We start from the raw sequence: 14,809 nt of genomic DNA on the forward strand, positions 1-14,809 counted from the left end.
GCAAATGCCATAATTTTATTATTCTTTATAGCTGAGTAATATTCCATTGTATATATTTACCACAGTTTCTTCATCCATTCATCAATTGAAGGGCATCTAGGTTGGTTCCATAGTCTGGCTATTGTGAATTGAGCAGCTATGAACATTGATGTGGCTGTATCTCTGTAGTATGCTGATTTTAAGTCCTTTGGGGATAGGCCGAGGAGTGGGATAGCTGGGTCAAATGGTAGGTCCATTCCAAGTTTTTTAAGGAGTCTCCACACTGCTTTCCAGAGTGGCTGCACTAATTTGCAGTCCCACCAGCAATGTATGAGTGTACCTTTTTCCCCCACATCCTCGCCAACACCTGTTGTTGCTTGTATTCTTGATAATCGCCATTCTAATTGGGGTGAGATGGAATCTTAGTGTAGTTTTGATTTGCATTTCTCTTATTACTAAAGATGGTGAACATTTTTTCATGTTTGTTGATTGCTTGTAGATCTTCTGTGAAGTGTCTGTTCATATCCTTAGCCCATTTGTTGATTGGGTTATTTATATTCCTGGTGTAGAGTTAAAATTTTGAGTTCTTTACAGATTCTGGAAATTAGTGCTCTATCTGAAGTATGAGTGGCAAAGATTTTCTCCCACTCTGTAGGCTCTCTCTTTGCATTGCTGATAGTTTCCTTTGCTGAGAGAAAGCTATTTAGTTTGAATCTGTCCCAGTTATTGATTCTTGCTTTTATTTCTTGTGCTATGGGAGTCCTGTTAAGGAAGTCTGATCCTAAGTCAACAAGGTGAAGATTTGGACCTACTTTTTCTTCTATAAGATGCAGGGTCTCTGGTCTGATTCCGAGGTCCTTGATCCATTGTGAGTTGAGTTTTGTGCAGGGTGAGAGATAGGGGTTTAGTTTCATTCTGTTGCATATGGATTTCTAGTTTTCCCAGCACCATTTGTTGAAGAGGCTATCTTTTCTCCATTGCATATTTTTGGCACCTTTGTCTAGTATTAGAAATTTGTATTTATTTGGGTTTGTGTCCGTGTCCTCTATTCTGTACCATTGATCTACTTGTCTATTTTGGTGCCAATACCATGCCGTTTTTGTTACTATTGCTTTGTAGTGTAGTTGAAGTTCTGGTATTGCGATACCCCCTGTTTCATTCTTCCTGCTAAGGATTGCTTTAGCTATTCTGGGTTTCTTATTCTTCCAGATGAATTTCATGATTGCTTGCTCTATTTCTGTGAGGTACGTCATTGGGATTTAAATTGGAATTGCATTGAATCTGTATAGCACTTTTATGGCCATTTTGACAATATTAATTCTGCCTATCCAAGAACATGGGAGATCTTTCCATCTTCTAAGGTCTTCCTTAATTTCTTTCTTCAATGTTTTGTAGTTTTCATTGTAGAGATCTTTTACCTCTTTGGTTAGATTGATCCCCAAGTATTTTATTTTATTTTTTATATTCATCAATATCCCTGATGAATATAGATGCAAAGATCCTTAACAAAATATTGGCAGACCGTATCCAAAAACATATTAGGAAAATTGTGCACCACAATCAAGTGGGATTCATTCCTGGAATGCAAGGATGGTTCAACATTCGTAAATCAATAAACGTAATCCATCATGTCAATAGACTTAAGGATAAGAATCATATGGTTATTTCAATTGACGCAGAAAAAGCGTTTGACAAAATACAACACCCCTTCATGCTCAAAACACTAGAAAAAATAGGGGATAGTAGGAACACACCTGAACATTGTAAGGGCTGTTTATGCTAAGCCCATGGCCAACATCATTCTTAATGGAGAAAAACTGAAATCATTCCCTTTAAAAACAGGAACAAGACAGGGATGTCCTCTTTCACCACTTCTATTCAACATTGTCCTCGAAACTCTAGCCAGAGCAATTAGGCAGACTAAAGAAATTAAAGGGATACGAATAGGAAAAGAGGAACTTAAGCTGTCACTATTTGCGGATGACATGATTCTATATTTAGAGGATCCAAAAACCTCCTCCAGAAAACTTCTAGACCTCATCAATGAATTCAGCAAAATAGCAGGCTATAAAATCAACACGCATAAATCTACAGCATTTTCATACGCAAGCGACAAGACAGCTGAAAGGGAAATGGGGAAAACAACTCCATTTGCAATAGCCTCAAAAAAAAAAAATAAAAATTTTTAAATTGTCTTCTTTACACAAAGTTCATGAAAGGAATACAAATTAAAGTTTTAGGGGTATGATTAGAAAAAAAGCAAAAACAAAACTTTATAGGGGATAGGGATAAATCTCAGGGGTAGAATGGACCCAGCTCCAGGTTCAATCATCAGTATTTAAAAAAAAAAAAAAGTTTTTTATGGAGCTTATGTGTTGTTCAAAAGAAAAAAGAAAAACTTGAACAATGGTTTGGGATAGGGATAGAAAAGAAAATTCAAACTGCTTATTAGGAAATATATTAATTTAAGCAACAGTGAGTCAACCATTTTTTTAAAATATATATTTAGATGTTGATAGACCTTAATTCATTTATTTATATGTGGTACTGAGGATTAAACCCAGTGCCTCACACATGCTAGGCAAGTGCTCTACCACTGACCCACAACCCCCAACCCCTTAACCAATATTTTTAAATTATTTAGATCAACAGAAATTAAAAGGAGAAATGCCGGTTGCTAAGAGTGAGCCTTGCTACTATCTACTTAGAAAATGATCTGAAATACCTGAATACATAGGCCCTTTTCTGCTAGTTTGTCCCGTAGAAATGAAAACTCATAGTTGAGTGAGGATTCTATTCTTAAAATGTTGAAAGACTGGAAATAACTTGAATGTTTACTAAGTAGGAGAACATTTGTACCCATCATTATTAATTATTAAAAAGAATAAGCTGGATTTTTATATTTAAAGATGACAAAAAACGTTGGAAGAAAAAATAAGCAGTAGCAGCAATGAAAGTCCGTGTGTGTACATGTGTTTATGTGTGTATGCTTTTGAATTTGTCAAGGCAAATTTCACCTTTATAAGTGAATGATTTAGTGGTATTTAGTAACTCACAGTGTTGCACAGCCACTGTTTGTCTAGTCCCAGAACTTGTGTGTATCATCCCAAATGAAATCCCATACTGTTCAAAATCGTCTCTCCGTTTCTCTAGTCTCCCCACCCCTGCAAGTACCAATCTGTATTCTGTCTCTCTGGATTAATCTGTTCTGAATATTTCATCTAAATGAAATAATTACAACATGTGATCTTTTGTGGCTGGCTTCTTTTATATCATGTTCTCAAGTTTTGTCCACATTGTGACTTGTATCAGTGCTTAGTTCATTTTTTGGCAGGAGAATATTCCATTGAATAAATGTACAATATTTTGTTCATAGGTCCATTTATTGATGGACATTTGGATTGTTACTCTTTTTGACTATTGGAAATAACACCAATGTAAACATTTCTGTGCAAATATTCAAGTACATTCTGTGTGTGCGTGTGTGGTCTAGTGAATGAATCCAGGGTCTCATGCATGCTGGGCAAGTGCTACATGCTATACTACTGAGCTACAACCCCAGCCCTCAGTATCTATTTTTAATTTTTTTAGGTATATACCTCAGAGTGGCATTGCTGGTTCATATGGTAATTCTCTGTTTAACTTTCTGGGAAACTTCAAAAAATAATAAGGAAAGGGAAAGTATAGAATAAGATTTGAAAAGCATATAGTAGGTATAGAAGCATAGTAGAAGATTTATTTTACAAAGATTCAAATATTTCAAAATAATCAAAAGAAGTAAGTGCATTTAAACTTATAGAATTTCCAGGTGTTCTTATAAATATTTTTAAACTTAAAAAAAAAAACTGTTTTCTTATCTTTTTCTATTCTAAAAAATTAGCTATTTGAAAATATTTGCCCCCCCAATTCCTTGAATATCTAAATTATTTTGAATATTTTCTATTGTGTTTTTTTTACCCCTCTTGGTTTTCAGTCATGCAGTTCTATCTTTGAGATGCCTAGTTATTTTTTTAATTTAAAAATTTTTTTTATTTGTTCTAATTAGTTATAAATGATAGTAGAATGGATTGGTGCACTTTGATAAGTCATACATAAGTGGTGTATAATTTCTCTTTATTTTTGATACTACAGTATTGTAGGATCACATTGATCATGCAGTCATATACGTACGAAAAGTAATAGTCAGTTTCACTAGAGATGCCTAGTTATTTTTGCTTGAATTGGGGACATGATGTTTTTAAAACTGGTAGAAGCCCTAAGATTCTGTAACCTTCCCCTGAAGGGAACCCATCTTCTCTGTTGAGCACAAAAATGGGAGGTGATTATTTCAGTCTGTTTCACCTTCCAGCTCACCCCTCTCTGGGACTTAGCTTTTCAGAGTACTCAGCTGAGAGCCAGTTGTGTGAAGACCTCTCTGGCTGGTCTTCAACCCTGCTGTTTCCTTAGCATCGTGAGATTGCCCCCAAACTGCACTTTTTTTCAGATGGTTTTCAACTTATTCTTTCAGGCTCCTGCTCTTGCAGATTCAGTAAATACCCTAGGAAAACTTGCCATGTATTAGAAGTCCCTCAAATCTCCAGTGTCATTATAACCTAGAAAGACACTCCTGCCCAAAGCTTTGCTGATTTCCGCATTTTTCCAGCAGTTCTTTGCTTAGGAAAGGCCTCTTGTTCTCACAATCACATAGCTCTTAGGTGGCTGTGGAAGTCAGCTCTTAACTTTTTAAGGTTATCTGTTCCTTGAATCAGTCCATCTAGTCCTGATGGCTTTACTGACTCTTTGATGCCTTTAAATGAATTATTTTTATCTGGTTTTTATCTTTATCTTTGGCCTAATATAGTTCTGCTGCAAGCTACTCTAACCGGAAGCAGAAGTTCCACATCCTCTAATCTTAAAAATCAAAATAAATAAAAGTTGGAAATGAATGGCTCACCATTTTATTGAACAGAAGAAAGTTAATGACTGTACAGAATGATTAGAAAATGTTGCTATGTTCTTGGGTTCAGTGATAATACTTAGACTTTTTTCATGTTTTTTTATTGGTGCATTATAGTTCATACTAGTGGAATTTCTTGTTATTTATTTGTACATGCACACAGTATAACAGATTATTTGGACAATATCATTCCCCAGTATTTCCCATTTCCTCCTCCTTACCTTCCTTCTTATACTGCCCTTTTGGGTATTAGGTTGGTTTTGTGTTATTCATACGATGTCATTTATATTCTGAATCCTTTAAAAGAACTTTCTATCACGCTAACTGCATTCTTGGATTTCTTACCAGCTCAATAATTCCTAACTAGTGACCTACCTACCTCATGGAGGGGTCAAGAAGGAAGAAAAGCACTGTTTGATTTATTCTGGAAATAAATGGCTCAGCTTGAGTTTTAAGCATTTCTGTTGTACCATGGATATTGATGATAATTTGATTCAAAGCCATCTTCAAATGACCCTTTCATGATAAGATGTCTGTCTTTGTTGCTGTTTTTTAATTCTTTAGTTGAATAGTCAAATTTTACTTCTGGTTTGATCCACCTGGATCAGCAGTGACCTTATGCTTCTGGTTAACTGTTACATTAATGGTAAAATTTCTAAACTGTATACCTTCCTTAATAATATTATTATTTGACTCTGTGGAAGAGTGCTAGAAGGCCAGAAAATTATTGAGAGACATTCAGTTGGAGAGACATGTATTTGGTGTTGTGTCTTTGATCTTGACAATTATAGACTGAAGAGGGATTTTTCCATGAGTCCACATAGTTTCTTCCGGTTAATCCTCTGTATTAGTTTCTTAGGGCTACATGTAATGAATTACCACAAACTGGGTGGCTTAAAACATCAGAAATTTATTTTCTCACAGTTTTGAAGGCCAAGAGTCTAAAATTAAAAGTGTCAACAGGGTTGGTTCCTTCTGAGGTTCTGAGGGTGGAACCTGTTCTGTGCCTTTCTCTTGCCTTCTGCTTGCTGCCAACAGCACCTCATGGTGTTCTTGACCTGCAGTTGCATTATGCTGATGTCTGCCTGCATCTTTACATGAGCTGCTTCTGGGTCTTGTGTCTCCCTCTGACTTTGTTTTAAAAGGATATCTGTCATTGCATTTAAGCTAAATGCAAGATCCTTAACTTAAGTCACACTCAAAAGTTCTGGGTGGACATACATTTTGGGGGTTGTAATTCAAATCACAACAGCCTCTGTCCTTGGACTTCTGCTACCTTTTCTGAGCCAAGTAAGTGTGAATCCTTTCCTTATGGGAAAGGGAAGCTATAGAAATTAAATGGATCTTAGTTTGGCCTCATCTTTAAGAGTTTGAGTGTTGACCCAAGTTCATAATTAGAAGAATTACTTTTCACCAGAGGAAGAGTTTCATCCTCTACTTGTGGACTAGGGAAAAAGAATAGGAGAATCAGTTAATGTAATCAAGATATTTTCAGAAATGACACAGCCTAACGGTATTAGGTGAAATAAACTTTAGATGTGTAAATGGAGGTATTACTTTGCAGTTGTGAAATTCAGTGGTATTGTTTTCCAGATTACTGTTTTTTTGATGGTCTATCACAGATTGGAGGGTAAGCAGATCTAGAAAATGAAAAGTAGCAGTTCTTAGATTTTAGGAGGACGGGAGGTAGGGAGAATGTTAACACTCATTACTGGTATGTTAACCATTAGGAGATTTAATGTTTGCTTATTAACATGTGTCAGCCTTTCAGTTAAACCTTGAGATTCAGTCATTTCTTGTAGTCATGAGATTCTTTTTCTGCAGATCGAGGAGACTGGCAGAGGGAAAGAAAGTTCAACTATGGTGGTGGCAACAATAATCCACCGTGGGGCAGTGACCGGCATCATCAATATGAGCAGCACTGGTACAAGGACCACCACTATGGGGACCGGCGACATATGGATGCCCACCGTTCCGGAAGTTATCGACCTAACAATCTGTCCAGAAAGAGACCGTATGATCAGTATAGCAGTGACCGAGACCACCGGGGACACAGAGATTATTATGACAGGTGTGCAAAAAGTTCTGAGACATCAGGCACTGACCTCACCAGGAACTACTTATAGGAGGAGAGACTGTGACTTACAGGAATGTTTGTCTGTCAGATGTTTAACTAAATATCTTGCCCTGTGCCAATTACAGGCCCAAGCCTGATAAGGTATCTCACCTATCAAAGCATCTTCAGGGTGCTGAAGAGGAGTCTTGATGGGAGGCAACTGACACTCACTATGCTGGGTAATGGTTAAGAGTAGGGATTTTATGCCAGGCATGGTGATAAGTTCACACATGCCTGTAATTCTACCTGCTGAGCAGGCTGAAGTAGGAGGATTTCAAGTTTGAGGTCAGCCTCTGCAACTTAGTGAGAACCTGCCTTAAAATAAAAAAAATAGAAGGATTGGTGGGGGTGGGGGTCAGGGTAAGCTCAGTGGGTAAAGTGCTTGCCTAGTGTGCATGAGGACCTGGGTTTAATTTCCAGTTCTGCAACCCCCTCATTGTGCTCCCCAACACACACACAAAGGAAAGGAATGAAAAGAATTAAGCTCTGTGCTATAATCTTAGCACATTAGGTAGTAGGGATTCTGAGATGAAATAAGCCAATGGTCCTTGCTTTGCCAGAATTCCATAATTTAGGAGTCAAAGGCCATTTGAAATTGTGCCTTCTCTATAGCTATATAAAACCACCAGTGTTATGATGAACCAGGGCTTTCAATTATGAGAGTTATTAGTAAGTATGGGAATGCTGATGAGGTTTTCCCTAAATTTTCTGAATTCAGGAATTGGCTATATAGTTAGCCTCATAGCATTTGGTTTTTCCTCAGTTGCTGATAATGCTTTGTTGGTTGGTTGTGGTGCTAGAAGTGGAACCCAGCACCTTATGTGTGCCACCCAAGTGCTCTACCACCCAAGTGCCTTACCCCTGGCTTGCACCTTGAATTTAAAGTGTGAAAATTTTGTACGTACACCTCAGTGTCTTCTGTTTTGAAAGATTTGGAAAAGCAGATTGCATTAGCCAAGCAGCAGTAGCCTGGTATCAACCATCTCCTTAGAAGGAGTCTTTAGTCCTCACTGTTACCCTTCTGTATTTTCTCATCTGGCTCCAATGGGCACTTTCTCTTTCTTCCTTTATATAGATCCATATGTCTATTTGGTATCAGTTTTCTTCTGCCTGAAGGACTTTCATTTTTTCTTTTTCATTTTGGATAGTTTCTATTGCTGTGTCTTCCAAGTGCGCTAATATTTTATTTTTCAGTGTCTAAAAATTTACATTTCATTCAGTGTATACAATTTACATTTCATTTTTTGTAGTTTTTATCTCTAAAAGATGTATTAGGGTGGTTTTCTTTTCTTTATTTAAACTCTCAAAATCTGGAATATAGGTTATCAGAACCATTTCAGTGTCCTTGTCTGCTAATTATATCATTTGGGTCAGTTTCAATTGATTTGTTTATCTTTTCATTATGGGTCTTAATTTCCCTGTCTTATGATTTTTGATTTGATGCCAGGTAAAATTTACCTTGTTGAATGATTTTGTATTCTTATAAATATTCTGGAGCTTTTTTTTTATAAGATGCAGATTACTGATAAGATTTGTTAGGCAGAACTGGAATAGTGCTAGGTCAAGGACTAAATTATTACCCACCCTCAGGCAAGAATCCCAATAACGTCCCTTAAATTTAGAGGGTTGTGTTCTGACTGGCAAGATCCACTGTTGGACTTTGTGTGAGCACAGGGTACTCACTATTACCTCTAATCCTTCTGGGTGGTTCTTTCCCTGACCTTGGGTACTTTCTTCACATGTATGTCCTGATCAGTGTTCAGCTATGAACTTAAAGGGGGGAACCCTGTGTAGCTCTTCAGACCTTCTGTTGATGCAGGATTCTCTTCAATTGTGCTGTGTTTAGTAAACTCTGCCTGCCTTGTTTCATTGGCATTCTGCCAGCCTTTTCCTGGGTTTTCTTCTCCTGTGTATCTTTCCCTGTGACAGAGTAATGAGCAAGGGCAATTAAAAGGCTCATTTTATTAGTTTTCATCCCTCAAGGAGCACTGTTATTCATCTGGTGTCTTGAAAACCATAATTTTGTACATTTTGTTCCTTTAAACCTAAAGTCACCTAATTTCCCTCCCCCTTTTACTGAGGTGAAATTCACATTGCATAAATGAACCATTTTAAAGTGAACAGTTCAGTTATATTAGTAAATGTTATGCAGTCTCTTCTATCTAGTTCCAAAACACTTGCAAAGAAAACCTTGTAATTATTTCCCATTCTTCCCTCTTCCCAGCCCCTGGGAACCAACAGTCTATCTTTACCTTTATTCTGAACATTTCCTGTAGGGGGAAATCATATAATATGTGACCTTTTTATCTGCTTCTTTGATCTAACATGTTTTTTAAGTTTATGTACATTGTAGCATTATCATTATTTTATGACTGAATAGTACTTCAGTATACGGATAAATGTCACATTTTGTTTATCCATTTAACTAACTTTTAGTTGATGGCCATTCGAGTGGTTACTGCAAATAATGCTGCAGTGAATATTGGTATACAGGGTATTTGTTTTTAGTTCTTGTGTGTATACTTACCTAGGAGTGGAATGATTAAGCCATATTGTAAGTCTGTAATGTTTTAGAAACCACCAAACCCTTTTCCATAGTGGCTGAACCATTTTATATTTCTATCTGCAATGTATGACAGTGTAATTTGTCAATATCTTCATCAGTAATTATTTTTCTATATTTTAAAAAATATAGCCAATCCTAGTGTATGAAATAGTCTCATTGTGGGTTTGATATACCTTTCTCTATTTATTACTGAGATATAGTATCTTTTCATGTGCTTATTGGTTGTTTATCTTTGGAAAAATGTCTGTTCAAGTTCTTTGTTTTTAAATTGGGTTGTTTGACCTTTTGTTGAGTTGTTTTTTAATGGTATAATGAGTAGTTTATCAGGGACCAAGCTAAAAATTTTAGTACTCTTAACATTGAGTTAATTTAAAAAATAATTTAATTAACCTTTCACACATTTTTTACTGTCTTTGTTAATATCTGAGTTACTAATAACTTACAAAGTAATTTCTATGGGTTTTTTTTCTCCTGAACTTGGTCAAGGTACATGAAAATGTTTATAGTTGGTGTATTTTCCTGAAGAGAGTGTGGTTTACAAAGTCATCAGTGGTTGTTCAAGTGTATACTGTGTCAGTGAGTTCTGTGTCATTTTATAGGTTATGTTTTGCCAATAAGTGAAAAATGACTTTTTTATTATTGCTTTAGTTTTTTTTTTTTTTTTTGGTCTGTTTGATTTTGCTTCCTGGTAATATAAGCATTTGTCCCTGAGACTATTGAATATGAGTATATGAGAAAATTTTAGTGGATGGGAGTCTGGTTTTGGTCTTTTAGCTAATCTTCACATCTCTGTTTCAGGCACCATCATGACTCCAAGCGGAGGAGATCTGATGATTTTAGGCCTCAAAATTACCACCAGCAGGATTTCCGTCGAATGTCTGATCACCGTCCCCCTATGGGCTACCATGGCCAGGGACCCTCAGACCATTACCGCTCTTTCCACACAGACAAGTTGGGGGAATATAAACAGCCCCTGCCCCCATTGCACCCTGCAGTCTCAGATCCTCGCTCACCCCCTTCTCAGAAATCTCCTCACGATTCCAAGTCACCCCTGGATCACAGGTCTCCTTTGGAGAGATCACTTGAACAGAAAAACAACCCAGATTATAACTGGAATGTTCGGAAAACATAAAGGACAGCTCAGAAAGGGGAGAGCAGGAGTCATCATGTGGACGTTTTTGGTCTGGTCCAACAGTGGCCAGGTATCTTGACCAGTGAGCTGAGTTTCTGGACATACTGCTGCCGTCAACTCACTGGCTGAAGGAGCACTTGAAGGAGTGGGAGGCCTTTCATCGGGCGGGCTTTGATTTGGGTCACCACTCCTGCACTTTGGCACCCCATCCCACTCCAGCCTGGTTCTGGCCTCCCACCTAATGGGTGGTAGGAGGAAGAGGTGACTTTTTGTGCACCAGTTTTATTGGGCTATTTCCCCATTGAAGGAATCTTGGATCTTAAGAGTCATGAATGTTAAACTGCCAGGTTCAGGCTTCTTGGACCTTGGTGCAGTAGTCAGGGGAAGGAATTAGTGCATGAAGGCTACCGGAACCTGCTGGACAGTGTGGGATTTGGTTCACTATGACATGATGGATGCTGCTGTTGGGGAGTGGGGTAAATGGGTGGATCTCACATCATAGGACTTAAAGAGGAGCAGGTATACTCCTCCAATGTGTCCTTGGGAGAGATTATACACTCAGCTTCTTTACGTGAAAACTATAGGGTGGGAGTAGGTAGAAGATAGGAAAATGACTTCTACCATGGCCTCTTCCCTACCAACACTAATTTTCCCCACACTATCTTTGTACATTTCAAAGGTTTGGTCTCCTGGGTGGGCCTTCTTTCCCCTGTGCCAGGGAAAGTAGGGTTCCTCTGGCTGACTTTCAAGTACTGTGAGTTAGGCAACATGGATGTCAGTGTGGGTCTTCCTTGACTGGGGAGTGGGCTGAGTGGGTCTAGGGTGGGGTTAGGGAGGGGAGTAGTGTGACCAGGACAGGAATCCCTGGTGGATTTCTGATTCTTGTGGTGAGAGGAAAACCACAGGTCCTGGACAGGGGAAGCAGAGGCAGGTCTGCTAATCAGCAGACAAGCACAGATGTGGGAGCACTTGTGCAGGTGGTTGGCAGGTTTCTTGATGGGGGCTTTAGTAGTGCCAGCAAATGGGGAAGCTTTCAGTATTGGAATAGGTCAACATCTGCGTTTTAGTTTCCTTTGCACAGCTTGAAGAAGTAGATTACACGGAATCACAGATCTCCTGGCATTCATGGGGTGGTCAGATGAAAATAAGTAACCTGTGGTAAAGAAGTTTCCATTGCTTGTTAGAAATCAGTAGAATTGTACTTGGTTTCCTTTAGTACAAGATCTGTAAAGTATAAACCTAAGTTAAATTTTTTCCAAATAGAAAGTGTCCAGGCCAGGGTGCCTGTGCTTAAATGGTAAGAGTTGTGCTGGAGTTGAATGGAGTCAGGACTGGGGGTCAGGTTGGTTGCATCATAAAGCAAGCTCCTTTCAGTGTACTGATACTTGGGCCTTTGGTTTTATTCATTTTCAGTATAGCTTGCCAGTATTGTATCCAAAGCTTTTCTAGATGGAGACAGAAAAACTGACTTGAACATATAAGTGTCCAGGTTCTAAACTAATAGGTATGTGTAGGGTTAAACTCCCTGAACTAACTTATGGGGACCTCTGTAAGATCATTTATCACATACTTGCTGATGCCCTGGGAAGCACCATTAATGCCTTTACCAAAACATGCCTGCATTGCCCGCCCTGAGTTGAGTGAAACAGATGTAGCCATGGTAAGCCTTTTTTCCTGCATTACAGGACTGGTGCTGAGTTTCCAGATGAGAGTCGGGGTCCCTGCAGGTTGTGCTGGGAAGGCTTACCAACTTCTTCATCCCTCATGGTACTTGGGGTGGTTCACCCTGGTGTTGTACATGCATACCCTATAACAGAGCCTTGGGGTTGCATGGCAGGCATCTGGCCCCCATCCTCCCATGCGGAGACCTACCATGACTGCTTGGTGAAGGCAAGAAATCAAGTCTCCATTTTGACCACACATGGAAAAGGAAACCACAGATGGAACTTCTTGCTGATAATATCAATACTATCCTGTGTTCTGCCCAAGCCAAAGAGGAATATTGGGTTGACTTGCTGGGCTGTTGAGTGTTGTGAAGTGGGGGTGGGAAGGGGATGAGCCCCCATGGGAAGCTGCAGCGTTGGAGGTATCATCCATATTCACCCAGTTTTTTCTTTCAAGTTATTGGTGGGAGTTGTTATTCCCAGAGATGTCTCATCATGAGGAAAAAAGGAACTTCCTTTTGTTCACTTTCCGGACTTCTAGTGCCATATGGTGTAGCAAAAGGCAATACGGGCCAGATCAGTGTTATATTGATTCTAAAATTACAGTATCCCCCATTAACATCTGTTTTAGGTGTTGAAGTGTATTCGAAGAGTGGGTTGGGAGAAAGGAGGCATTTCCTCATTGGTTTTAATCAATCAGTAGAAGTATATATTTAAATCAAAAGTTTGCACAGGTAAAAATTCTCTCACTTGCAAATGGCAGAAACTGCCCCAAGAATCTGAGGATGGTATTACATGGAGCCTGATAGTGAACGAATAGCAGGAGGTGAGGAAGGAGGGAGTCAGCATCACCAAACTGAAGTAAACAGGGATGGACAGGATGTGCCATAGCCCTAGAAGAGGACAAGGCGAACTCCTGTGCTGCTTACTGTGGTCTGTCAGTGGGACTGGAGGGAAACAGCTGTGCCCTCTGGGGAGCCCAAGCTGATGGTCCTAGGTTCACTCACTTGTTAGGCATCTCCTAAGCCCTTCCAAGGGAACCCCACACTTCCCCACTGTGCTGCAGACATTCTGGCCCCCTGATTCTCTAAGTTGCATCAGGCCTGAGGTGCAAAGGCAATTCATTTGGGAGTTCACATGACAATACCGAAATCCTACAGACCAAAATCCACTTGTCAGCAGGAGCGGTGGCCCAGCCCAACACCAGTAGTCCTCTGGCTTAGCTGGGGGCAGCCAAGTTGGGCAAGGAGAGCCACGCTAGGGGTCCAGGCTGCTTTTGTTCATCTGTGCCCCACCCGCCTGGGGACAGGTGGTTTTTCTTTATTGTAAAATTGTGGACTTTTAAACCTGTTGACTAAACAGTAATTAATTTATATTTGTGAAAAATGCCACTGTCCTAGTGATTTCTGATGTAAATAATGTTGTTTATATAGTATGTATTAAATTTTCCTACATTGTAAAACTGCTGTACTTTTGATTCTTGTATATTAAAAGGTGTTAAGGATTTCTAGAATTGGGCTAACACGTTGCATTGCATTTTGATGTGAGTTGTGTGCTGGGTGCTTTCCTTGTTGGGTGCTGGGTCAGGTTCAGATATTTTGGCAAGCTTGGAGGCTCAATGGAGCCTTTTATTATTGGTTCCATGTCTTGACACCACAGGTTTCTTAAGATTTTCTATTCCTGAGTAGCTCTTGTTGAGTTTAACAGTTCCTTGGCCAGGCAGCCACAACCCACGGCCCTGCATTCATGAGATGACCTGGAACTGCTGAAACTCTTAATATATCCCAGTGGTAGTCCTTCCAGGGAGGATCTTGGGGAGACCTGGCCAGGTGCACTCTTTATCCAAAAGGAAATAAAAAAACTTTGCCAGCTGCAGTTTAGAGAGTTAATTTAACAGTTGGATTATATATTCTTAAAGGAGGAAAAGCATTTTATAATGGAAACACTGACACAAATGTTAACTCTGGCATTTGGCACAGGGGAAGGCTCAGCTCTGGTGCAGCCCAGAGGAAGGGTGGCCCAGCCTGCGGGTGGAGATCCCCGTTGGAAGAAGAGTTGGAGAAATTTTGCCCAGACCCAAAGATTTTACTAATACTTAAGTGATTTGGAAACCCAACTCAAGTCTTTGTCAAGCTCTTGATTCTTGATACCAAATAAGCTCGTGAATACTCAGAGCAGAGGGGTCAACTGCTGCAACTTCACCCTGCCAGCCCCAGGGGACTTGGGTGCAGGGACCTTGCTCAGCCTGGGCTGGGTAGGAAGGGGAGATGGAATATACAGTGCATGGAGTCCTTGAATGGAAGATAAAGAGCTGAGGGTTCTTCCTGCCTATAAATAAACTCTACCCACAATCCTACTGCAATTAACAACTATTGGAACAATTTGGGGAAACTAAGAACAAGTGCTGCAATAATCC

The 14,809-nt window shown here is 39.4% G+C and overlaps 1 protein-coding gene across 2 annotated transcripts in view; it reads left to right on the forward strand.

The window, feature by feature from the left end:
* The window catches only part of Chd2 (chromodomain helicase DNA binding protein 2), a 121,118-nt gene extending 107,212 nt beyond the window's left edge, over positions 1-13,906 (forward strand). For both annotated transcript variants that reach the window (XM_047537817.1, XM_047537819.1), the window contains 2 exons: positions 6,740-6,986; positions 10,396-13,906. In XM_047537817.1, coding sequence (XP_047393773.1) covers positions 6,740-6,986; positions 10,396-10,729 — 581 coding nt within the window. In that variant the 3' untranslated portion in view covers positions 10,730-13,906. The remainder of the gene's footprint in view (positions 1-6,739; positions 6,987-10,395) is intronic.
* The last annotated feature ends 903 nt before the right edge of the window (positions 13,907-14,809 follow it).

The sequence above is a fragment of the Sciurus carolinensis genome, chromosome 2, assembly GCF_902686445.1.
Source record: "Sciurus carolinensis chromosome 2, mSciCar1.2, whole genome shotgun sequence".
Lineage (NCBI taxonomy): Eukaryota > Metazoa > Chordata > Mammalia > Rodentia > Sciuridae > Sciurus > Sciurus carolinensis.